Source organism: Cetorhinus maximus, chromosome 1 (genome assembly GCF_964194155.1).
Source record: "Cetorhinus maximus chromosome 1, sCetMax3.hap1.1, whole genome shotgun sequence".
NCBI lineage: Eukaryota > Metazoa > Chordata > Chondrichthyes > Lamniformes > Cetorhinidae > Cetorhinus > Cetorhinus maximus.
In genome coordinates, this window is record NC_135879.1 from 67,314,226 (window position 1) to 67,341,885 (window position 27,660).

Below are 27,660 nucleotides of genomic sequence, written 5' to 3' on the forward strand. Positions count from 1 at the left end.
GACACAACTGTGGATAGCTGATTGGGAGACTTCACAAAGATCACCCACCGACCCCTGGAAAGAGCTGGAGCCATAGAAGTTGAGGGCCACTGTGACCTTCAGGGTCACTGGCATGGGGTGTCCACCCACACTGTTGGAGCTGATCTCAGGTCTGATCATCTGACTTATGGAGGTCACTGTCTTCCTTGAGAGATGAAGCCTCCTTCGGCACTGCACCTCAGGCATATTGAGGTAGCTGCATTGCCGCCTGTAAACTCTGGAAGCAGGATAGTGGTGTCTTCTGCGGCTCATTCCGCCTTGGGCTTCCTGTTGGCCCTGCGCCCCTTGTGCCTGCGTCTGCCCTCCCAAAGGTGGCTCCCCTGGTGGCTGAATATGGACTCCTGGCCTCCTCCCCCTTCTGGCCCTCTCTTCCTCCTCAGAGGAGGTGCCTCCAGCGGAGAACACAAACCCCATTCCCAGGGTAAGGGAAGGCTGTCTGAGACCTGCAAGGCCCCAAATGTTATGATTCCTCCAGTGTCCTGAACTGAAGCCTGTTCTTTCTGTCAAAGCAGCTCTGAAGTGATATGAAGTTGTCCTGTTCACACAAGCAAGTAGTAGTAAGTAATAAACTAAAGTTCTAACAACTCGCATTAGCAAGCCCATTCACCCCTCTTATCCCACCTGTGGATGTGCTTTTTGAAAATGTGGCCTACCCGCCTGCCCGTTGCACCCGTGCGATGCCCTGAAAATCGCACGGGCTGCAAAAAATCATATTCAATTGCTGCCTCAAGGGCCTTAACTGGCTTGTTAATTAATGGCGGGCATTCCTCCAAACTCACAGTGCGCCCACCTTCCGAAATACCACAATGGCGCACGGTGACCTCAGGACGCACGTCCGATGTCATCGCGCGTCATTTTACCCGCTGGCATGTCGGGCCCACCCCCACACGCTGACTGTAAAATCCCGCCCCTGGTGTCTTACAAGGGCGTGTTTTGCATCCAGCTTTGTGTACACTGTACATGAATGATATGGAATTGAGTATGATCAGTAAATATAGGGTGGTAACACCAAGCTGTGCTCAGGTGTCTAGTGTAAGAGAGGTAGAAAAAAATTCAAACAGATTTGAAGATATTATGGAAATGTACCAAAGAATGACAAATGGAATATAAAGTGGAGGCATATATGGCAATGCAGATTAGTACCAGGATAAAGGGCTGCGCATGTATGGGCTGACAAAAGGAGAAAGAGTTGGATGGGATTGTTAATTTTTGACTGAAAGTCTCCAGTTAAAGTGAAATTGTTATGAACAAAGTATATCGTGTTTTATGATGCCTCTCTGCAGCATTTAATTACATATCAAAAGTGGTTATTTTAATTACTTATGAAGCACATTGGTGAGGCAATATTTGGAATACTGTGGTAAACTGGAGTACCATGTACCTTTAAGAGAATGCAAGTGGACTAACCATGTGACAGTACTGACCCATCACTGTACAGTGCGGGCTACTGGTTAACTGTAAGTCCAGAGCTGGAGGTGGTTGTGGGAGCACACAAGGACTTAGTGCTCTGTCTTCTGTCGCAATAAACAATCACGGTTTGTTCTTATGTTGGTCTCTCTCCGTTACTGATAGCGAGCATCAACTAACAAGTGTATATGGAGACGTGCAATTCCGGTTTACTCGACTAGTGAACTCAGACTCGAGACATAAAAAATACTGTATCCAGTTTTACTCACTTATCTTCCAAAAAAAGTGGATACATTAGGTACTATACAAAAAAGAGTGACTTTGCTGATTCCAGGACTTAAAAGCTCAACATTGCAGGCACAGGCTAAAGAAACTCAATTTCTTTGGTGGTGCAGGGATTGGGGCGCGGGGTTGAAGATTCAATTTTAAACTGCTGAAAGGCAATCAACTTTGCACATAGGTATTCTCGACCGAATGGTTCAGAATACATAGAACCAAGATAATTAAACCTCATGTGAGGCTTGGCATTCATAGCAGAATGGTGAATCAATTTCCATCAGTCAGTGTTAACTTACGATCCTGTTAATCTTGCAGGAAGCAAGCCTGTAGGTTATAGATACAGGGGACTAAATCATTTTGGAGCAATACAATATATTACCCAGTACATGATGAAAATATGTGATAGCTGTTCTTTGTTTTACCTTTTTGGAAGCTTCATTTTAGGTTGGGTTAGATGAAAGCCATGACGCTCTAGCTGCACCTAGTCCTTTAGAGGGAATGGTGTCAGCCTTTTTAATTGTTTTCTAACATTTTTATTCCTTCGTATAATCCTACATTAGTCACATAAAGGTGAACCAAATTAAAATAATTAACTGAAACAACTAAGTCCAGGTTGCAACAAGAGGATCAATGTAAGATACTACACCGCTATGCTCCAGCCAGATTTCAAAAGTGGATTGCCAAAATGCCGCAGAAGTGTTGGAATCCAAGCACTGAGCTGGAATCTCCTCCAGATCTACAATCATGCCTTCTAATCCAACAATACTGGGCAGGATCCAGTGTTGGATTAAAGATATGCAGATGTCCCTATCACAGAATTTGCTTGGCCTACTAATGGAAGTGTCTGCTGTTCTACTGTCAGGTAGTTTTATATATTTATATTTATATTTTTATATTTATATATTTATTCATATATACACACACACAAATAAATAAAAAGATTGTCACAATGATGTGACTCGTGTGTGAGTGATATCAATCTGTAATTTGAAACATGTTAAACAGTTTAAAAAGGCTTTTAAAAAGCAAGACACTGACTTAAGGTGGCTGCCAAATGTCACCTGACATCTGGTATGGCAAGTTGACCAGCTTCAGGAAATTAGCTACATGGAAAGGTGTTTTTCCTATCTCATCAAGATGGATAATGAATCATTCAGAACTAATGGCTGGAGTGACATAGGCCATGGGACAATAGCCACGGTTGGTTCAGGCATCAGTTTAGTAAATGCCTTCTGAAATCATTATAGGGAGAGAGGTCATGCGGCTGGAGTAATCATTTTAGAAATCTCTTTTAATACAGCACACAAGTTGCTAAAACAGTTGTCTGGAAAAGTTGCCAATGAAGCAGCATCAAGGTCCCTTCTCTTCTCTCCCAGGTTCAGAACCCTATCACTCTACAGCATACAAATCCAGCACAGAGACATTGAACTTCCATCATAAGGAACCTCAGCTGCAAAAATCATTGATTTCTGGAAAAGATAGATTATGTTTTAAAAAATAAATTGTCTCTGGCAATTGCAATCTTAGATGAAATTTAAGATGAAACCCCTGAAATCTCAAAACCAACGTGGAGAAAAATCTGCTGCAACCACAGATGCCAGCAAAGGACTCAAACAGTGAACTCTCCATGGTTTTCTTTTTGCATTGAACTTTAACTTGACTAAGAAATTAACTTCCCACTGTATATCTTTTTATATTGTTTTTATTCATTTACGGGGTGTAGGTGTCGCTGGCTAGGCCAGCATTTATTGCCCATCCCTAATTGCCCTTGAGAAGGTGGTGGTGAGCTGCCTTCTTGAACCGCTACAGTCCCTGTGGTGTAGGTGCACCCACAGTGCTGTTAGGGAGGGAGTTTCAGGATTTTAACCCAGCAGAGTTATATATTTCCAAGTCAGGATAGCGAGTGGCTTGGAGGGGAACTTCCAGGTGCTGTCCTTGACCTTCTAGATGATAGTGGGTTTGGAAGTTGCTGCCTAAGGAGCCTTGGTGAGTTCCGGCAGTGCATCTTGTAGATGGTACATACTGCTGCCACTGTTCGCCGGTGGTGGAGGGAGTGTAAATCTGTATGTTTGTGTGTATAGGTGTGTGTGTTGCGAAGGTCACACACAGGTTTACTTTTTAAAATATTTTTCATATCTTTACCTGGGTCAGCTTTTAATGCAATAAAATCTAACCCCTTTTTGTTTTGAACTCAAGAAGGCTTGCCAGACTAGTTTCTTTGCAATCAACACATAAAACACACAAACGGTGAGTAAACATCTTCATCCTTTTAAATTCACAAAAAAAAATGTTACAGTCAGACTTGATGTGGTAGGATAGGGGAGTCATTTGTACCCCTCCTCGGTAGCAGTGATAACATCAATATCTATAAAAATATAGAATATATATTAAAAATGGTTTGGGCATTCTATTAACAGGTTTCAGAGATTGCAGGTGAAAGATGCATGAATGTACCTTGCAATTAGTTCAATCTAGGGATGAATGGAAGCAAGTATTCAGGGTGAAGAAAAGGAAAAGTTTCAGAAGGAGCTATCACTAGTCTTGTACCATATATCATAGTTGCAGACAATGGTTCATGTGCTGGTGTGATCTATGACAGGGGGCTGAATTAGATCAATAACTGCACTGTGACTGGAAGTCTCTCTTGCACTTTATTGATGGGTTTGAAGTTTATGGGTCAATTTCAGATTCTGGATTCACTCGCGTACAAAAAGACCCAGCCCAGAGGGGACTATCAACAGAACTCCAGGAGAACTCATTTACTTTTAACAGTTTATTTCAAATGGAATAAGAATTGATAATGTGAAAGGCAATCCAACCATAGAAATCCAAATTAAAATGAATGTCAATCCTAGTTAAAATATGTTCCAATGGGTAAGTTAAGAGAGATGGACCCATGGCACAATTTTAACTACTTTGGAATCATCATCAATGGTCTGCTTAAGGTTAGCTCCAATTCACTTTTCCCTTTTCTAAACCATTGTCATGTTCTTCTTTCCAATTTTTCATACAATCTCCAATTCTTCAGGTCTCCCAGAAACATCCATTTTTTTCTTCCCTCTTTCCACTCATTTTCCAACAGCCCTCTCAACATCCCCATTCCCCTCACAGAACATACTCAATCCCCAGGTAAACTACTTCTGCTCCAGAAGTTTCATTTTATTTAGAAGAGGATGTCAATGACACTTTCAAACTGGCTTGAGTTGGTGTCTGCAACACACGTCTACATTGCTTATATTGCCTGTAATGATAAACTCCACACAAACCTCCCAGTCCAAATTAACTGCCTGGCACAGGGATAGTAACAGTGAAACATATTTATTTGTACTGAGAGCTTTTTAAGTCCTTGAGCTACTGAACTAAAATGCATAGAATAGAACTAGAATACATAGATCGTTAAAGTGTCATGAACAGGTACAGAAAACAATTAAAAAGGCTTACAGAATACTGTCCTTTATATCTAAAGACTAGAATATTAAGGGATGGAGATCACGATTCAGCTGCACAGAGCCCTGATTAGAGAGAGAAAGGATATTGTGAGCTGTTCTTGGCATCACACCTTGTTTCTTTGTTTATTTGTTCGTTTTGTACTTTCACACAGGCTCTTTCCCCTTTGGGGAATAGTGGCGGTGGGAGGTAGCAGGATGGGGGGTGGTGGGTGGAGCAGTTGGACAGATTAGCAGGCTGATTATTGACATGTATGAGCTGCGTCGCGAACACCCCTTCAGTGCCCAAGCAGTCCTGGAGTGGGACTTGAACCAGGGCTCCTGGTTCAGAGGTGACTAACTAGCAAGTCACAAAATCTCCACCACGACTTTGAGCAAGTACAGCTTCAGCTTACCAGGATGTTATTTGGACTCTAGGGGTTAAATTGAGGAGAGGTTACAGAAACTAGGGTGGTATCTTCCTGAAATTTAGAAGATGAAGGGGTGATTTCATCAAACTTGTCAAGATATTAAAGGGATCAGATTTGGTTGAGAAACTACTTCCACTATTTGGGGCATATAGGACTAGGGGACAGCCATAAAATATTCATACCCAATCTTTTAGAGGCAAAACTAGGAAATATTTCATCAAGCAAAGGTTGGTGGAGGTTTGGAACTGTCTTTTGCAACTGCAATTGATGTTCGATCAGTTGTTAACTTCAAATCCAAGATTGATAGATTGTTGTTATCCAAAGACAATAAGGGTTAGGCAAATGCGGTTAGGTGGCAAATTAGCCCTGATCTCATTGAAAGGCAAGCAGAACAGGCTAGGGGGGCAAATTGAATTACTCCCGTTCCTAAGACTATGAAAAGGAAAGATTTGTACTTATTTCATGCCTTTCATGATCACAGGGTGTCCAAAGTGCTTTATGCCTGTTGAAATACTAAGTGTAGCTAGCCAGTGTGGAAATGTAGGAAACGCAGCAGCCAATTTGAAGTCAGCGATCTCCAACAAACTGCAATGTGATAGTGGCCAGATGTTTTAGTGATGCTGAGTTAGAGATTAACATTGGCCGGGACACTGGGGATAGCTCCCCTGCTCTTCTCTCTTCTTCAAAATAGTACCATGGGATTTTTTATGTGCACCTGAGAGAGCAGACGGGGTTTTGGTTTAGTATCTCATTCTAATGTCAGCACCTCTGACAGTGCAGCCCTCCCTCAGTACTGCACTGGAGTGTCAGCCTGAATTTGTAAACTGAAATGAGACTTGAACACATAAGCTTCTGACTCAGAGGTCAGAGTGCTACCAACTGAGCCACAATTGCCACTATTAAAAAAGAATGTAGCCAAATCATTTGGAGATTATTTTCTTTGTCACCTTCATTCATCATGCAATGCCAAAACACAAAGCCATTACATTATTCAAAATATTACACCATAGACCTACCATCAGATGATACCAGGGTGCTGTAAAAGGTCATTCTACATTGTCTTAAATGGAAGAGCTGTCTTGGGCCGTTTTTCTGTAGAACACAATAGAGACCATGCATGAGAAATCTTATAACTTATACAAAATAAAAACAAACTCTCAGCTGCTAGATTCAAGTGGACTTTTTATACTTTATAATAGCAGACTAATTAGGATTTGAAATAGTGTGATGAGGTAAGGCAGTGTAGATGTCCTCTGGCACACTGTACCATGCAGTGACAGCACACGAGTTGCCATCTATTTGTCCATACGTCTAGTTCCCAATCTCAGTTATTGTACCAAGGAGAGAGGTCAAAGAGAGTCTGGGCCAGGAGTGTTTTCCAATGGAGAGAGGAAGAGCAGGGGGAAAATGTGAAAAGAACTGACAAAGTCATTATGGTTATTCAAGACAACATTTTGAGAGCTGGGAGTAGTGCGCTCCTCCTACGCTAGAAGTTGGCAAACATTATTTTACGCAAAGAGCCTTTTTAAAAAAAAAAGGCCTAAAATGAAAATATCGGGAGCTGCAAGACAAAATTTGACATTTCTAAAAATACTTGGCAAATGGTCAAGTGTTTCTTCTAGAACTTAATTTGCAGATATAATAAATAGAAAAAAAAGTCAAAACTAAAATAGACCTAACTCTGAATTATCATATTTTTTAAACTGTAGACCCAAGTCTTCTGGTCTCCGGATCGCCAGAGACCAGACGCACAAGAGGTGTGGGTCAGGACTCTGCAAAGGTACTGACCCACAGGCATACTTCGGAATCACCCGGGAAGTTTAAACTTCTGGTAGGCTGATTCCCTGCGGCTTGGCACCCTGCACAAATGTCTCTGGCCCTGAGCTTAGGGTGGATACACGCTATATATGCGCAACATACCTGGATACTTAGAAAATGTTAGCCAGTTTAAAACCTGGTCTAATAGCTGGGTAACTCCACAGCTGGCCTTCCAATTACCTTCCCCCGACCCAACATGACGAACCCCCAACTCAACCCAATGTGACTATCACCTCTGACCACAAGTAACTACTCCCCCCTGCCCACTTTCTGTCAACCAGGATCGGAATATTATGGAAGAAATGGGGGGTGGGGGTGCCTGGACTCTGTGTTGTAAATGGAGTTTCTCGTCATCCAGCCTGAGAAGCCAGAACTGCAGACCTGAAAGATTGGCTTTAATAAAAGAATTAACTGTCAGTCTGACAATTCTGATTTTTTTTTAAAGCCAGTCTTTCGAGTCAGTTTCACTGACAGTTGCTGCGCTGCTGCTTCTGACCTTTGGGCAGCTTTGTAGTTCCAATTTTGTTGTGAAAAGTCCACCAGAGAACAGAAAGCTGCCTGAAGGTCAGCAGCAGTAGTTTCTATTCACAGCAACTGTCATGAGCGTGCTCTCAGTTGAACATCTAATTGAAAAATGTTAAGTGAAATCCCTGCAATCATTTGAGACAACTGGATGCTGTGGTGGGGCGGTGGTGGTGGCAGGGTATGTGGGGAGAGGTGAATGGGTGGGTCACTTTAAGGTTCAATGCAACAAAGCTAAATATGCTTCTCAAAATTCACTTTTGAATTTAAACCAGCACATGAAAAGCAGTGTCAATTTTCATTGTGCCCTAAAGTAGACAGAAAATTCTGATGACATTAAGATAAAAGCAAAAAGCACTGAAGAAGGGTCATACGGACTCGAAACGTTAACTCTGTTTCTCTCTTCACAGACGCTGCTCGATCTGCTGAGTTTTTTCCAGCACTTTCTGTTTTTAATTCTGATGACAAAGCTGTGTTGATGTACCAGAGGCTTGAGAATCTTGGGCCTCATCAAAATAAACGTAACAAACTAAAAACCAGGAGTGAAGCCAAACAGGCTGTTGATTCACTGGGCAGGATTTTCCCTTTGTTGGGTGGTGCAGCGGGCAGGCCTGGGAACGGCCGTGAAACTGCGATCAGGCCCCGACCACGATTTCACACTGGCTGGGGACGGGAGGAGTGTAAGAGCTAAAGTCTGCGCATATGGGGGGAGCACACACTGAAAGCTCCCTGAAGGCAGGGAGCTGAAGAATTTTACAATGAAAAATAAAAATTTTTAAAATAAAGAAATAATGTCCCCACATGTGACTCAGTCACACGAACAGGGAGACATTAAAAATTTTGTTTAAATTTTAAAATTTTTTTGTTAATTACTGGTGGAAAGCTCATCCTGCCCGTAGATGAGGTTTCCTAAAAAAACGCAAAGGCTGCTTGGCCTATTCGCCCACCCACCAACCGGAAGTTTGGACGGGCAGTGAAAAATACAAATCAATTGCTAGTTTAATGGCCTTAATAGGCCTCTTCATTGTCAGCGGGCATGCTGCCAACTCTTGCGTGCTTTGTGGGGTGAAATTGCCAGGGCAGAAGTGTGTCCTAGGCTCATAGTGAATGGGTAACCTGTTTCACACTGCGCATGATTCACAACAGTCTTTTCCATTGACTTCAATCTTGCCCTTTAGAGCAGAATTTTCAGGTGGGTGGGTGGGCGTGGTCAGTGGGCCCGGGGTCAGGTGGGTGGGTGGGCGTGGTCAGTGGGCCCGGGGTCAGGTGGGTGGGTGGACGTGGTCAGCGGGCCCGGGGTTAGCCAGGAAACGGGCTGCTGCCCACAATCGGCCCCCGACCATGACTTCGCGCTGAAAGGTGGCTCCCCACTGGTTGGGAAAGGCCAGGCGGGGGCCTGTCAGCCGCCGAGAGGAGGTGGCTGCGGAAGGAGGGGCACCCTTGTCCCCAGAGATGGGAGGAGGCGGCCACTGCACCTCACAAAAAGAGGGCATGAGAGGAGGTTGCAGCACAGGTTAGCAGCCATGACGTTGCGCGGCACACATGGGCGCAATGCCAGAAGAGGTTCTATGACCTGCTGCGCTCAGGAAGGGAGAGTATCGTGTTGGCATGGGTCAGTAATGTTAAGGTGTGGCCATCCCCCTGTGGACCTCAAGGGCACTAGAGTCTGAGTGCCAACTGTCGATGACACAGACCCTGCAAGGTGCTCCTCAGCTGGGGTTGGCCAGGCTGCAATGGCGCTGCAGGTAGAGATTGGACTAATCAATGCTCCTCTGTTGTTTCAGGAGAAGATGAGCCATAACCAGGCAGAGGGGTTACGTACAGGCAGAGGGCAGCCCAACCTGCTGCTGCTGACCAGATTCGAGCTGGATGCCCTAGAGCTAAAGAGCCGGCACGCTCCATGTGCAACTGAGCATGGAGAGGCGGGGGTGCCAGACGAAGGTAAGAGCGCAGTGCACAGAGGTGAGACCCTCGGATTGTGCAACCATTCTAGTGCAGTCTCCTCATTGATGGGAGCCTCAAAACTGGATTCCCCATTGATCATTGAAAGACGATGGCACCATGATACAGATCTCCATTGTCTCACCAAGCTGCCTGGCATCCACAGTGACAGAGTGGTGACTTTAAATAATGACATGTCCTTATTCTCCCTTAGATTCGCCAGCACACACTCGCTGTCTGGACCCCGAAGGGCCACTCCTGACACTGGAGAACCACCGGGCTTCATTTGTACCTGCGTCACAACCGCTCTCTGAACCAGTCACCAGCGCAGATGCCAGCACCTCGGTGGGCATTAGGTCAGCGGCTAGAATGTTGGTGCACATTGGCGAGGGCACTTCACACTCAGTCGAGGTGCAGGCAGAGGCAGAGAGTGCCCAGGGCACCAACAGTCAGAGGACTGCTGGAGACCAGGACGATGCTGGGTCAAAGGCTGATGATGAGCCTCTGGAGTCATCCATTAGGTGGCAGATGCTGAATATCCAGCGGGATGTACGGGAGGATCTGGCGGAGATACAGGGTCTGCGTGCCATGGTCTCTGTTGTGGAGGAGTCCATGCAGAGCATGGACACAGCGTTGACCTTCATCACTGAGCGCACTGCTTCCTCCATTGAAAGTCTGGCGACTCTCACGGAGAGGCTGCTCCAGGGACTTAATCAGGGGATCCTGGGGATGCACTTGGACCTGCAAGCCCTCACACCAGTAATGACCTTAGGTGGTTACTGTCAGTGTGAGAGATGGATGAGGCACCAAGTATCCCAGCTAGTTGCCCGTCCATCAATGGTGAGCAGGGAGGTTCAGAGCGACCTCACGTTGGCGCTCGACCTGCTTGTTGTCTCTGTGGGCTCCTCTCAGGGCGTTCTGGATGACAGCAGCAGCTCCTCTGCCAATGACCATGGCTTCTGATGAGGCTGTGATGATTGGGGAGATGCCAGCTGTGGCACTAGCCACTCCCTCCCAGGTGGGGCCAGCACTGGATCCACTGGCCAGAGGACAACCGCCAAGGTCATCAAGGCCAACAAGACAGCAGAGTCAGCAGGCTGTCTCCAGTGCCGCTGCCAGTGAGGGGGGAGCACCTAGATGTAGCACTCACAAACGTAAGTTTAAAGCACCATAAGCACAAATGTAACGGGTGATCTTCTGTTCAATTATGTTTGGTTTATATGTCTACCAGTGTGGACATCAACCAGTAATGGTCATGTCAATGTGATTTGAATGTGACAGTAACATTAAATTTGCTTTTGTTGTATGGCCTGAGTATGATTCACCTTTTATTTTTGGTGCAGTGTACGCCAGTATGTAATGCTGAACGTGAGTGGCTCGAAACTTTATTGCACAGGCACTGAGTGGACTTTGGGTTCACATGACAGGGGCATTTCGGACATCCTGGATGGAGGCGGCAGCCCTGGCCTGAGGTGAGAGTGGTTCTTTGCTAACCTAGTTGAAAGTGTGTTGGGTCAAGGCACCTCTGGTGTCCCTGCCTCCCTGGAGGTTACCGAGGTCTGCCTCCACACCCTCAGCATTCTCCTCACTGTGCTCCTCTTCTGACTCACTGCTGGATTCATCATCTGTGGCCTGTGCAGCTGCATCAAGATCCTCTTCCTCCAGTGGGTCCCCCCTTGTCAGCGCCAGATTGTGAAGAGCACAGCATGCGACCACTATCAGTGACACCTGCTCTGGGGGGTATTGTAGGACTCCCCCTGAAAGGTCCAAGCATTGGAGTGCATCTTCAGAAGACTTATGGTTCTTTCTATCACTGCCCTTGTGGAGGCATGGCTCCTATTATCACACTGCTCTGCCTCTGTTCTTGGATGGTGAAGAGGTGTCATAAGCCACCTTTTCAATGGACAGTCTTTGTCGCCCAGCAGCCATCCATCCAGCCGGGCTGGAGCACTGAAGAGCCCCGGCACCTGGGAGTGTCTCAGGATGTAAGCGTCGTGGGAGCTGCCTGGGTACCTTGCACAGACTTGCAGAATCTGCATCCTGTGGTCACACACTATCTGCACGTTCATGGAGTGGAAGCCCTTCCTGTTGACAAAGGCACCGGGCTCACCTGCTGGCGCCCTGATGGCCACATGTGTACAGTCTATAGCACCCTGGACACGGGGGAAGCCAGCAATCGCCACAGAGCTTCTGGCTCGCTCAGCCTGGCTGGCCTCATCCGTATGGAAATGAATGAAAGTCAATAATCACCTGGACAGGGCTTCTGTCACCAGCTTGACGCAACTATGGACAGCTGATTGGGAGATTCCACACAGATCCGTCACTGATCCCTGGAAAGAGCCAGAGGCATAGAAGTTGGGGGCCACTGTGACCCTCAGAGCCACTGGCATGGGATGTCCACCCACACAGTCGGAGATGATCTCAGGCCCAATCATCTGACAAATAGAGGTCACCATCTCCCTGGAGAGGCGGAGCCTCCTTCGGCATTGCAACTCAGACATATTGAGGTAGCTGCATCGTTGCCTGTAAACCCTGGCAGCAGGATAGTGGCGACTTCTGCGGCTCTAATGCCTTGAATTACCTGCTAGCCCTGCACCCCTTGTGCCTGCACCTCTCCTCCCACAGGTCCCTCCCTTGGAAGCTGCACTGGGACACCTGGCCTCCTCTCTCTTCTGCCCATTTCTTCCCCCTCAGAGGGGGAGGTGCCACCAGCGGAGACCATAATCCCCATTACCAAGGTAAGGGAAGACTGTCTGATACCTGGAAGGGTCCACGCGGTCAAAATCCTCTGGGGGCCTTGGAGACACAAATGAGTCCTGAAATGAAGCCTGGAAATGCTAAGAATGAAGCCCCGAACAGAGATGAAGCTGCCAAGTACTAAAAAGCAACCAGCAGCAAACTATCTCCAAAACTCATCACTACTCACAAGGGCAATGCTGCTGACCCTTTTTATCCAGCCCTTGGATGATGTTTTGCAAATTGTCAGCTGACCGCCTGCCCATTTTGCCCGTGTGATGAGCGTGAAGTCGCACAGGCAATATAAAATCTAGCTTAACTGCCTTTTTAATGGCCTTACCTGGCCTCATTATTGATGGCTGGTGTGGCTCTGACTCCTGTGTGTGCCTGACAACCAAAATATCATGCGCTATTTTACATTTGAGCAAGTCAGGCGCGCGCCTGCCTGCTCAGTGAAAAATTCTGCCCTTTGTCTACTTACCTATTATGCCACTCTATCTTGGTGCTTTTTATGAGCTTTTTAAGGTATTGAAACATCGTGATAAAGTTGTGTTGCATAGTTGATATTGTAAATATATTGTGGGGAAAAGCAACAATCAGAAGAATCTTCAGACTTGCTGATCAAGAAAACACAGATACAATTGTGAACCATTCAATTTTTGTCCTCTGGCCTCATAAAAGTTATGTCTCACAGAGCCACCTGAGGGCGCCAATGCTTCTCACTGACAGTGAAGACCTATGTTGTTCTGTCATTCCACTTTGTTGCTCAGGGGGAGTCATTTGATCTTTCTACCCTGTGAGATCACTGATAAAATCGAATCCAATTACACCCGTTTTAAGAAATAATTATATTGAATAATACCATGCATACAGGCAAGAAAAAGTTCTGTAAAATTCTTCTACGGAATGGAAAAGATCTTTTTCAGTTTATCCGGGTTGCAAGTATTGAATCTTTCCTCCAAATATGAATTTACTGTCACCATGTCCATATATTGCAATGTGCGGAACAAGTCAATGAAGGCTGAGACAGTCACTTAAATCCGTGTTACTAATAACACTGCAGGCAATAACTAATGGGATATTTTCCTGTTGAATTAACAATATTGCACGATGCTGTTAAAAATTTGTACTCTCTGGTTTGTTTAGTAGTTGCGGTGGGATCACCTATAGGGTGCACATAAACTAACTGCATTATATCGTTGCTGCTCTTAATATTAATGACCCATGCTGCATATATATTGGGCAGTATTTGTAGCAAGGTGCCAACAATGGGAGTCATCTTGAAAGGAGAAAAAACATGCATGATTGATGGGGAGGGTTAAATGGGTTAGGGGGTGGGGGTGGGGTGGGTTGGGGGTGCGGGCAGGGTGGAAATAAGGGATCCGGAAACAGGAGAGGCACCAGGGCCCAAGATTTCTCTCTCTGGCCCTAGCAATGGTGTCAAATCAGGAAAGTCTTTGTGGGGCACATCAATGCACCCAGCATGCCGCTGACCAAGAGATCTAGGCCATGATTTTGTCACTAAAGTGATCTTTAAAACAAACTGCTTAAGATGCGTAGAATTATACCAACTTTTTGGCTGTTGATTCTCGTCTTAAAAATGCTTCTAATAGCAAATTCAGAATGATTCATCACCTCATCTATATCTACCTCTACTGCTGCAATCTAATTAGCACTTATCAGGCAACCACTTTCGGTTGATTGACAGTTCACTGTCACCGCCAGGAAGTCCCTGTTTCTGTTTGCTACTCTTCAGGCAATTTTCTATTTATTTCCTGAATCTCTGAATCTTTGAATTTAACCAAGAGCAGTCATTATAATGCAGTGCCCAGAGCTTGTGTTGAAACCACTATTATTTTTAATTCATGTGCATGACATGAATTCAGAAACTCAGTATAAAATGGTCAGATTTGCAGAGGTTACCAAACCAGAAGAGGCAGCTCAGGCTGTACCAGGAGGATGATGGATGAAAAACATAAGTGGGCAGAACAATGGCAGATCAAACTTAATGTAGGCAAGTGTAAAGTACAATGCAGGGGAAGAAAACAATAAGCAACTCATTCAGCATGATGGTGTTGAAATAGCCAAGGACAAAGCTAAGACAGACCAAGAAGTCTTGGTAGATTTGGCGTTCAATATGCCTGACCAGCAAACAACAATACTGTTGCAGAATATAAGCCAGAGAAAATGACCAATTTGTATTGTACACTGGTCAGACCACACCTTGAGTGCAATGTCCAGTACTGGTCACCAGGCACAAGGAAGGTGCTGAAGTGCTGGAGATAGTCCAGAGAAGAGTCACAGGCAAGAGTGAAAAAGGCCTGAACCATGAGGAAAGACTGGAGGGACTTTGGCTTTTTATTCCAGAAATGAGGTATCTGAGATGTGATCTTATCTATAAACAAGAGAGTTAATATTCTGAATTTACTTTCTCCATTCCTTCATTTATAGGACAAGTGGGACATAGTTCAAGCTCATAAAAGGTTAATTTAAGATCAATAAATTCTTCTTCGCAGAGAGATCTGTCCATAGAATAAACTTCAAGAGTAGTGGAATTGAAAATATTGGAATCAAGAAACAATTGGACGCTATACTAGGGGGACTTTAGAATGTCTGGATAAATTAAAATGGTTGAATGGCCTTCCGCTTATGTATTTATTTTTGGTGGCATCTACTTGCTTGTAATAATTTACAAAATGTTATTGTAGACAGTGCTGGGCTACTTATCCCATTGCTCAGAAAATGCAGCCAGAATCAGCGACAGGCGAGATGAGGGTTTATTTTAACACTTCAAGAAGCTAATTTTTAAAAATATCATCACAATGACGTTGCATGCAAATTATCATACTAGCAACTGGGGAATTCTAATACAAATTCACATCTTAGATTATTCTCACATTGGAGGCAGTTTGGCAAGACAGTTTAATTGATGAGTGCCACTATTATTCATCTGTTCTCACACACCGACCCATTTTATCTTCATAGCAACTGGTAGCTTAAGAAAGCAGCAATTTTGCATGTTTTTTTTTCTTACGCATGTGAGCAGCTGCTGAGACAGATAAACAGTTAAACTAGTGACTGTTGATGAAAAAAATCTTTTAAGTCAGCACAGAAAACAACTATGGGTTACAAAGCCAAGTGCCGTGCATTTCCTTTTTTGAAATCAGCCTGAAGGATTGGGCAGTTGAGAAAATAAATTTAAAGCTCATTCGGTGACAAACAAATCGAGACACATGAAACGAACATTGAAATTAAATGTACACTGCACAACAGAAAAAAAGAGCCAACAAAATGAAAAAAGAACAATTGAACAAAATTAAACTGAAATAAAAAGGCTTTATAAAGAATGAACGTGAGCAAGAACCAACTTGATCTGTAAAAGAAAAACAGAAAAAACCAGGAGAGGAATAGCCGAGGGAGGACTAACCGGGAGGAAGGGGGGAGGGGATGGTAGGACTAACCCGGGTTGTGTGGGGGTGGGGGGGAAGAGGACTAACCGGCAAGGTGGGGGTGGCGGTGGTGGGGGGGGGGGGGGGGGGGTGTTGTTGGGGGGCAGATTTGGGAGATGTGGAGGATTAACCAGGGAACAAAGAAATGAAATGGCTGCTTCTGTGCATTGTACAATTTTCGATGCAGGAATTCAAGCTCAGTGACATTTTCTTTTGAATTACAAGTATCACTGCATTTAAAGTCGCAACTGTCTCAAGATAAAAAGCTTGCTCAATTTGCAGACACTGCTCACACTCATATGAGGCAAATGGTGCAAAGAAAACAAAAAGGAGGAAAAAATGGAGAATATGTACCATTTTAAAAGGGGGATTAGGGAAAACACTTTCCATTATTTACAAAAATAATTTTAATTTGTGTTTGGCTTACATGCTTTATCAATATGGTAATTAAACAAGGTGTGAGAAAAGGATCCGTGTGTTGCATATTTGAACTAATAACCAATCCCACTGTGATTTCTGTTGATGATACTCAAATGTAAATAGCGATAAGGATTGTGGACTTCAGGAGCAAATGGACAGACACATCGTAGATGCAGCTTAATGCAGGGAAATGTGAAGTGATTCATTTTGTTAGAAAGGATCAGGGAGGTAATATAAACTAAATGGTACAATTTTAAAAGGGGTGCAGACCTAGGGGTTTAGATAAACAGGTGGCAGTACAAGTTGCTGTTAAAAGAGGGCTGTTAAAAAAGCAGATTGCATCCTTGTCTTTATAAATGGAAGCATAGAGCACAAAAGCAAGGAAACTATGCTAAATATTTATAAATCACTGGTTCGGCCCCAACTGGATTACTGTCTCCAGTTAAGGCCTTAGATAGGGTGGAGAAGACTCACTACGTTGGTATCAGGGATGAAAGACTTCAATTATACAGAGATACTAGAGAAACAGGGCTCATTCTCCTTTGAGCAGAGAATATTAAGGCGAAATTTAATCATTCATTATCATTAAACCATAAAGTAGTAAATAAAGAACTGCTTTGAGTGGCAGAGGAATGGGTAACCAGGGGACCTAGATTTTATGGCAAAAGAGACATCATGAGGAAAAACTTGTTATGATCTGGAATGCACTGCTTGAAAGAATGGTGGAAGCAGATTCAATAATAAAGTTTAAAAGAGAATGGGATAAATAAATAAATATGAAAACAATTGCAGGATTGTGGGGAAAGAATAAGGGAGGAGGAGTAATTGCACAGCTCTTTCTTGCAGAGACATGATGGGTGAATGGTCTCCTACAGTATTATATTCTATTAGGCATTGTAGCTATAAAAGATCTCTAGTTTGTGGGAAAATCTATCAAAAACTAATGGGAAACGAAGTATGAAATAGTTGAAAAATACTTTCTACTGAAGTATTTTTAAAAATATTACGTAAGTAATTTGTAAAATGACTCATTTTGAGTTACGGAATTTGCTCAAAAAGATCTCCCCACTATGCAATGTACCCGAGCAGAATATTTGAATGTAAAATTTTATAAACTTTCCTCATCAAAAACTGGAATTGTGCCCTCCCCAGACAGAATGAATATTTCTCACCACACTACTTATGGAACACAGTCCGATTGCGCAACACACGGTTAAACAAGAAAATCCACTGGGGCAGGCGTCATCCTTCACTGTGGGTAGGAATGGGAAGGAAAAAAACTCTGAGGGGTGGGAGGCTTAGTGATGGTGCAAAGTTTGGATTTTAAAAGTCCTAAAATCGTCGGAAGAGAAAATGAAGGAGGCAATAATTTGAGGTCTTGGGAAATGAGTTTGGGTAGGATCTGGGGGATTGGTGTTACCATGTTGGCCAAGCTAACAGCAAAGTCTCTTAAGGAAAAGGTCAATCGTATTCAGAGAATGGTGCACGTTTCCATGACAGGGCTCAAAGCAGGATTAAGCTAACAATCATTTAAATTTGATCAAGTTTCCTCTCTGCTCAATTTAATTCAATTACAACCCTCCCCAAAATGGTTATCATGCTATTAAACTGTACGAAGAAAATCAAGTTGAAATTTTGTTGCTGAAACAGGAAGTGATTATGAATGTAGCACAGAGCAACCTTAAGAATGTTTTGTTTCAAGGGTATAGGATAAAGGACATTATTCAAGTAATTAAGATTAAAGTATGTGTTTAGTAGGGCTTCAAACTGCTGAAAAACAAATGAGTCCATACTACCTAATGTCCCTCTACATCTGAAGTACCTGCTGAAATCTCTAGAGGGAAAAATAATCCTCAGAATATGCACAGTTATGGCCAGGATGTAGGTGGTACTGAATATTCATAAGGACTCACATATTCAAATCAAATGAAGCAGGCAGTTATGACTTAATCCTGTTCTGCAACATGGGACTGAACATCCTAAGAAAATACAAATACAATGAATTTTTTAAAAATCCAGGATTCCACATAAGGCCATTTTTATTAGATATGCAGAAAGGTTCTAATACCATATGCTTAAGACCAATTAATTAATTTCCATTTCACTTACAGACAGAAAAGTAGTAAAAGTCAAACCTCTGGGCTATTCCTCCATGGTTGGCCAAAGAGGCTTTCATAAGAATCACAGAATTTACATTATAGCAGAAGGTCATTCAGCACATCACATCTATGCCACAGTTCTGAAATAGCTACCAATTGTAACTCTGTTTTCTACCCTTTTCCCCCAACTCCGTTCAATTATTGTTTTCAGATTTTTTTTACTCATCCGTGGGATGCGGGTATCACTGTCTAGGCCAGCATTTACTGCCCATCCCTAATTACCCTTGAGAAGGTGGTGGTGAACTGCCTTCTTGAACCGCTGCAGTCCCTGTGGTGTAGGCACACCCACAGTGCTGTTAGGGAGGGAGTTCCAGGATTTTGGCCCAACGACAGTGAAGAAACGGTAATATATTTCCAAGTCAGGATGGTGAGTGGCTTGGAGGGAAACTTCCAGGTGGTGGTGTTCCCATGCATCGACTGTCCTTGTCCTTCTAGATGGTAGCGATCGTGGGTTTGGAACGTGCTGTCTAAGGAGCCTTGGTGAATTCCTGCAGTGCATCTTGTAGATGGTACACACTGCTGCTACTGTGCGTCAGTGGTGGAGGGAGTGAATGTTAGTGGATGTGGTGCCAATCAAGTAAGCTGTTATGCCCTGGATGGTGCCAAGCTTCTTGAGTGTTTTTGGAGCTGCACTCATCCAGGCAATTGGACAGTTTCCATCACATGTCTTCAGGGCTCTGAAGAAGTCATATAGACTCAAAACGTTAACTCTGTTTCTCTCTCCACAGATGCTGTCAGACCTGCTGAGTTTTTCCAGCATTTTCTGTTTTTATTTCAGATTTCCAGCATCCGCAGTATTTTGCTTTTATCTTAGTATTCCATCACATTCCTGACTTGTGCTTTGCAGATGGTGGACAGGCTTTGGGGAGTCAGGAGGCGAGTTACTCACCTCAGGACTCCTAGCCTCTGACCTGCTTTTGTAGCCACAGTATCTATATGGCTAGTCCAGTTCAGTTTCTGGTCAATGGTGACACCAGGATGTTGATAATGGGGGATTCAGTGATGGTAATGCCATTGAATGTCAAGGGGTGATGGTTAGATTCTCTCTCATTGGAGATGGTCATTGCCTGGCACATGTGTGGCATGAAAGTTACTTGCTACTTGTCAACCCAAGCCTGGATATTGTCCATGTCATGTTGCATTTGGAGAGGATTACTTCAGTATCTGAGGAGTCACAAATGGTGCTGAACATTGTACAATCATCAGCAAACATCCCCACTTCTGACTTTATGATGGAAAGAAGGTCATTGGTGAAGTAGCTGAAGGTTGTTGAGCCGAGGACACTAGCCTGAGGAACTCCTGCAGTGATGTCCTGGAACCAAGATGACTGACCTCCAAGAACCACAGCCATCTTCCTTTATGCTCGGTATGACTCCAACTAGCAGAGAGTTTTCCCCCAATAACCATTGACTCCAGTTTTGATAGGGCTCTTTGATACCACACTCAGTCAAATGCTGCCTTGGTGTCATGGGCATTCTCACCTCACCTCTGGAGTTCAGCATTTTTTGTCCAACTTTGAACCAAGGCTGTAATGAGGTCAGGAGCTGAGTGGCCCCGGTGGAACCCAAACTGAGTGTCAGTGAGAAGGTTATTGCTAAGCAAGTGCCGCTTGATTGCACTTTTGATGACCCCTTCCATCACTTTACTGATGATAGAGCAGTAACTGGCCAGGTTGGATTTGTCCTGCTTTTTTGTACAGAACATATATGGGCAATTTTCCATATTGCTGGGTAGTCCTACTGCACTTCTATTCTCCTGAAACACAGCAAATGTTACATTTGCAAGTCTATTTTGTCATGAGCATGGATGATAGCCCCGAATTACTTACGGACATATTGAACTTTTAAGATAGACATGTTTTTTTTAAAAAAGGACCTACAAGGAAAAGCTGGCTAAGACTGTAAAGGAACCACTTACTGGAAAATTCCTATGTGGCTTACACTTGACAACTAGTCCAGAGAACGGATTGTCCCACCGAAAAATGTGTCAAGGCCAACTTCAGACAGAGACACTTCAAAGGATGAGGTGGAATGCAACAAAACTGAAGTTGGGGAAAAGCCATTTGGAATTCCACTGTGAAGTGGGTATTGTGTTAACTTGTGGATTCTGTTTTAAATCTAAAATCTATTTTGGACCATTGCCTTAAAGCGAGTGTAACTGGGGGTCAGGTTAATTAGGAATTTTAGGAGTTATTATAGTAGTAAGTAATTGTAATCTTATGTATGTGCTTGAAATCATGTTAATAAATATTTTAATTTAATTTTTTAAATCTCTAAAGGTCTTGGTGGACTTATTACTTCTGAATTCAGTGTACACATCTTGTAATAAATACAAATTCCAAAACCATTGTGATAGCGTGGCCAAGTTTCCCTTGTGGATTTGATCCGTCTGGCACACATCATCTGCCACGTAATAACATGATTTATAATGGTCCAGCAACCCCTTAAATTTAATTTTTTCATTCTTGTGGGCTCACCGCTCACCATCTATAACCTCCTCCAGCCCTACTGAAACCACTATCAGCCATCCAAGCCCTAAGATCTGGAATTACCTCCCTGAGCCTTTCCACCTCTCTCTGCTCCTTTAACAATATTCCTTAAAACCTACTTCTTTGACCAAGCTTTCGGACACTGCCTTTATGCAATCTTCTTTGGCCCGGTGTCAACTCTGTCTGATTGTGTGTCTTGGGACATTAATGGCTTGATATAAATGCAAGTTGTTGTTTTTTGGACTGAACTGCTCTGGAATAAATTCTCCTTCAAGAGCTTCAATTGACATTCAAAATCACATTCTACATTCATTGCCAGCTAATGGAAGAGAGAAAGAAAGGGCACACTTACTCCATCATTCTGACAGGACTTTAAATGAACACCTCAATTTCACGATCGAAAGAATTTGTATTGTTATGCCTGGATGTTATGTTGAACTAACTTAGATGCCTCTATAGCAATCATTTAAAATTCTGATTAATTATGCAAATTTATGCACAACAAAATTACGACATTCAGTTAACTTGGCAACGGTTGTAAGAAGAAATAATTCAATATTTCCATGCTTTTCTCACTAAATAATTCACAACACCAACTAATCGATCTCCCTGGCACTGCTCACAAAAACATCTTCTTTTGTTTAACTGTCTCTTTGCTTTTCTCCCACTCTAATTCTTTCTATCCATCACATTTATGGTTTCTCTCTTGCGCTTCACCTCCTAGACACTATCTCATCAACATTTCTGCAGTCTCAAATTCTTTGCGCGCACTCTCATCTGTAGGTCTTTCATTTGCTATATCCTCTTCCCTCTTTTGTGTTTCCCACCATTTGTTTTGTCTTTAGATGTCCTTTTGCACATCCCTCTCTCTGTCTAAGACACTAAGTCTGTCTCTGCAATGACCCTACAATCAGAAAATTCAATTAATAAGTTTGATTTCGAAATAAGGTTTATCGCCACTACGTATGACAACATAGACAAAATTGCAATGTCCCTTATTAGCCTTCCATTACTGGTGTCAGCTCAGTTGGTCGCAATGTCAGCTCTGACTGTGAAGGTTGTAGGGTCAGGTTCTACTTTAGAGACTTGGGCACAAAATCTATGTTGATACTTTGGTGCTGTACTGAAGGGGTGCAGCACTGTCTGAGGTACCATCTTTCAGATATATTAAACAGAGGCACCCCCCCATCTGCCCTCTTCGACTTTTGAAGAAGAGCAGGAGAGTTCTCCCAGTGTGCTGGCCACCACTGATTCCTCAACCAATATCACTTGAAGAAATTATTTGGTCATTATCTCATTACCGTTTGTGTGAACTTGCTGCACACAAATTGGCTGCTACATTTCCTACATCACAGCAGTGACTATACTTCAAAAGTACTTAATTTTTAAAATTCTTTTGTGGGATTATGGGTGTCACTGGCTAGGCCAGCATTTGTTGCCCATCTCTAATTGCCCTTGAGAAGGTGGTAGTGAGCTGCCTTCTTGAACTGCTGCTGTCCATCTGGTGCAGGTACAACCACAGTGTTGTTAGGAAGAGATTTCAGGATTTTGATCCCGTTGACAGTGAAGGAACGATGATATATTTCCAAGTCAGGATGGTGTGTAACTTGGAGGGGAACTTGCAGGTGATAATGTTCCCATGCATCTGCTGCTCTTGTCTTCTAGGTGGTAGAGGTTGCAAGTTTGCAAGGTCCTGCCAAAGGAGGCTTGGTGAATTGCTGCAGTGCATCTTGTAGATGGAACACACTGCTGCTATGTGCATTGGTGGTGGAGGGAGTGAATGTTTAAGGTCGTGGATGGGGTAGCAATTAAGCGGGCTGCTTTGTCCTGGATGGTGTCAAGCCCCTCAAGTGTTTTGGAGCCACACTCATCCAAGCAAACAGGGTATATTCCATCACACTCCTGACTTGTTTCCTGTAGATGGTACACAGGCTTTTGGGAGACAGGTAGTGAGTTACTTGCCTCAGAATTCCCAGTCTCTGACCTGCTCTTGTACGTACAGCATTTATATGGCTGGTCCAGTTCAGTATCTGGTCAAGGGTCAATAGAAGTTTCTGGTAACCACCAGGATGTTAATAGTGGGGGATTCAGCGATGATAATGGCATTGAATGTCAAGGAGGGATGGTTATATTCTCTCTTGTTGGTGATGGTCATTGCCTGGCACTTGTGTAGCACAAGTGTTACTTGTCACTTATCTGCCCAAATCTGAATGTTGTCCAGGTCTTGCTGCATATGGATACACACTGCTTCAGCATCTGAGGAGTTGCAAGTGGTAATGAACATTGTGCAATCATCAGCGAATATCCCCGCTTCTGACCTTATGATGGAGGGAAAATCACTGATGAAGCAGCTGAAGATGTTTGGGCCTAGGACACTATCCTGAGGAACTCCTGAAGTGATGTCCTGGACCAATGATTGACCTCCAACAACCACAACCATCTTCCTTTGTGATACATATGATTTGGAGTTTTCCCCCCGATTCCCATGGACATCAATTTTGCCAGGGCTCCTTGATGCCACACTTGGTCAAATGTGTCTCAATGTCAAGGGTAGTTACTCTCACCTCTCCTTGGTTTCAGCTCTTTTGTCCATGTTGGACCAAGGCTGTAATGAGATCAGGAGCTGAGTGATCCTGGCAGAACCCAAACCGAGCACCAGTTGAGCAGTTTATAGCTGAGTAAGAGCCACTTGATAGCACTTAATTTATTCATTCATGGGACATGGGAGTCACTGGATGGGCCAGCATTTATTGCCCATCTCTAATTGCCCTCGAGAAGGTGGTGGTAAACCACCTTCCTGAACTGTTGCAGTCCATGTGGTGTAGGTACACCTACAGTGTTGTTAGGGAGGGAGTTCCAGGATTTTGACCCAGCAACAGTGAAGGAACGGCGATATATTTCTAAGTCAAGATAGTGAGTGGGTTGGAGGGGAACTTCCAGGTGATGGTGTTTCCATGTATCTGCTGCCCTTGTCCTTCTAGGTGGTAGAGGTCGCAGGTTTGGAAGGTGCTGTTCTAACTGGAATACATCATAGTTGTCATCTTCTTATTTTTAAAAGGTACAGAGGAGGAGTTGGGCCGGAGGGGTGAGGAAGAATAGGAGAGTTTGGGGCAGGATGGGAGGAGGGAAGGGGATGAAGGGACCCATCAAAATAATTTGAGGATACAAAATAGTGAAGGATGAAAGGAGATAAAACTTGCCTCAGATGGCTCAATGCATCCAGGGACAGTTGGGGTTCCAGTGCCTCCCATGTCTGACCCTTTCCCCCAGGTGATCATGTAGAAACCCTGAACTCAGATCATCGGCAATCTCCCAACTATTACTTGCCTCAGATCGTGAAACTCAAGCCAGGCCCAGGATCAACCCTAGGCCCTTCCCAGTGTGCGTGGCTCAGTTACTCATTAGATATGCAGAATGTTTGTCCTATTGATAAAATCCAGGGGTAAATGCAGCATTTTCAAATTTGGTTTAACAAGTTTAAAAGCTGTAAGAAGAGAATTGAACATTTCCAATTACAGATCTATTCAAGCAAAACAAAAAGCGCAGCAACGCTATTCGGGGCTGATTTTGAACTGCGATCTGCTCTCTGAAAAACATGTGGCTATTTGAGGAAAACGCATGGATTTGGGGTTGATGGGGAGTTGGGGGAGGGGTGTGGATGGAGAGGCCGAAGAGCCAAAACCTCATCTGTCTCGACTAAATTTTCAGGTAGGCTTGTAAATAGCTGCACAGCAGAGCACTGTTCCCTGTTTCAGATAGAAGGCCCCTTGATTTGCTTTGTAGGATTCTAAATGCAGTGTTTAAAGATATATGGGCAAAGCCCATTTGTACCAGGCAATAAGCAGTCTAACCAGCAGTCCTTAGAGACACCTGCCACTCCACCAAAGGGCCCACCCCATCCAGAACCAAAACAAAAAATAGCTGGAAAAACTCAGCAGGTCTGACAGCATCTGCGGAGAGGAACACAGTTAACGTTTCAAGTCCGTATGACTCTTCATCAGAACATCACTCCATCCAGAGCCAACCTGCCAGCTTGCTCAGGATAGAAGGAAGGGTCTGAAGGAGGATCATACGGATTAGAAACGTTAACTCTGTTTCTCTCTCCACAGATGCTGCTAAAACTGCTGAGTTTTTCCAGCATTTCCTGATATAATCTGATGTTACAGTTTGAGTTTATTGTGAAGTTTGTACCATTAGAAATTCTGGACACTTTCCAAACACGATTGGCTTCAGCTGGTATGCTGACATCACTAACTTGGTACACAGTGTATTTTCATTTAACTAGTAAAGCAACAGAAATAAATACCATTCCCCTGAACAGGGCTGAAAATGATCCTTTACTACATTAGCAAATGGCAAAAGAACAAGAAGGGAGATGAGTTTTTTTCAAATGCGGTGAATTGTTATAATCCGGAATGCACTGCCTGAAAAGGTGGTGGAGGCATATTCAATAACTATTTTGCAAAAGCAATTAGATAAGTACTTGAAGGGGAGAAACATTGCAGGGCTGCGGGGAAAAAGGGAGAGCGGGATTAATTAGACAGCTCTTTCGAAGAGCCGGCACAGGTATGAGGAGACAAATAGCTTCCTCTGTGCTGTAAGAGCCTGTGCGAGTAGATGGGAATAGTCCCAGTGCAAGTTATGATGTGTGTTCTTTTAAATTGTTGCACTAGGGCCTATGCAGCACATTGCCAATGAATCAGAAGACTAATTGGTTCCCACTGAATGCAATGCAGCCAAGTCTGAATGTGACTAAAGGGACTGGCTGTGTCAAACTGACTCACTTGCTAGACTCCAAAGTCTAGAGTACTCATTTCCTTGAACTGGCAGTGCCTTACCCACAGGCCCCTCAGGTGGGGAAATTGCCAGAATAATGTCCGTGGCCCTTTGTTGTTAAAATGAATTGTTAGCAACTACTGTACAATGTGCTCATAATTAAGAATGTCTTGATAAAGACTTGTATTTTTGTGGCACCTTTCATATAGAAAATATCTCAAGGTCCTTCCCAAAGGTGAAACTCAAAAAAGATAAATTGGATGTTAAGACAAATCAGGAGATATTAGGGGAGAAGTTGAGTCAAGGGTTGGGTTTTTAAAGAGGGAGATGGAGAGGTTTAGGCTGGGGATTCTCTGGAATAGGACACGTGACAGGACGAGGGTGTCTGAAGGCATTGAGTTGTAGGGATGGAGAAAGTTACAGATATAGGGAACAGTGCCATTATGGGATTTACATGTGAGGATGGGAATTTTAAATGAGTTTGACGATAACGAAGGCAATATAGGTCAGCGAATACGTGGGTGATAAGTTAAAAGCAAAATACTGCAGATGCTGGAAATCTGAAATAAAAACAGAAAATGTTGGAAAAACTCAGCAGGTCTGACAGCGTCTGTGGAGAGAGAAACAGAGTTAATGTTTCAAGTCCATATGACTCTTCTTCAGAGCTAAAGAGTGGAAATGTAATGGATATGATGCTGTTTAAGAGGGGGTGTTTCAGCTGGAGCAAAATAGAAGGTCAGGGATAGTTGGGAGCTAAGGAGAGATTGACAAAGATGTCATGGACACAAGACAAAGGGAATGTTAATGGTAGTGTTAAAAACTAAAGAAGGTGCTGATAGTGGCATAAAGGTAAGATAGCAGAATGTGTTAATAGTAGAAAAGAGTCAGTGATAATGTGAAAGCACAACATAGAAACAAGTGAGAGGTGGCCTTGTGGGGGTGGAGGGATGTGCAATGGTGATGCTGGGGAAAAAGGATAAAAAAGACTTTTAAAAAATGAATTAAAAAATAAAAATAAATAATAATAATAATAATAAGTTGGAATAAAAAAAGGGGTCAAGATGGAGGAGAGAGTTCATGGTCTGAAGTTGTTGAACTCAATGTTAAGTCCGGAAGGCTATAAAGTGCCTAATCGGAAGATGAGGTGCTGTTCCTTCAGTTTGTGTTGGGCTTCACTGGAACATTGCAGCAGGCCAAGGACAGACATGTGGGCATGAGAGCAGGGTGGTGTGTTGAAATGGCAAGCAACAGGAAGGTCTGGGTCATGCTTGCGGACTGAGCGAAGGTGTTCTGCAAAGTGGTCACCCAGTCTGTGTTTAGTCTCCCCAGAATAGAGGAGACCGCATTGAGAGCAGCGAATACAGTAAACCAAATTGAAGGAGGTGCAAATGAAGCATTGCTTCATCTTAAAGGAGTGCTTGGGACCTTGGACAGTGAGGAGGGAGAAGGTAAAGGGGCAAGTGTTGCACCTTCTGCAATTGCATGGGAAGGTGCCACGGGAAGGGGATGAGTCGGTGGGCTTGTAATGAATATTGGTAGACTGTCTATCACCAGAAATGGAGACAGAGCAGTCAAGGAAGGGAAGGGAAGTGTCGGAGATGGTCTATGTGAAGGTGATAGAGGGGTGGAAATTGGAAGCAAAATTGATAAATTTTTCCAAGTCCAGATGAGAGCACGAAGCGGCATCAATGAATCGATGTACCAGAAAAAGATATGTGGATGGGGGCCCGAGAAGGACTGGAATAAGGAATGTTCCACATACCCCACAAA

The 27,660-nt window shown here is 43.7% G+C and overlaps 1 protein-coding gene across 3 annotated transcripts in view; it reads right to left on the reverse strand.

The window, feature by feature from the left end:
- The window catches only part of LOC144680599 (calcium uniporter regulatory subunit MCUb, mitochondrial-like), a 104,518-nt gene that overhangs the window by 28,737 nt on the left and 48,121 nt on the right, over positions 1–27,660 (reverse strand). For all 3 annotated transcript variants that reach the window (XM_078541780.1, XM_078541762.1, XM_078541772.1), the window contains exon 2: positions 6,598–6,673. In XM_078541780.1, coding sequence (XP_078397906.1) covers positions 6,598–6,673 — 76 coding nt within the window. The remainder of the gene's footprint in view (positions 1–6,597; positions 6,674–27,660) is intronic.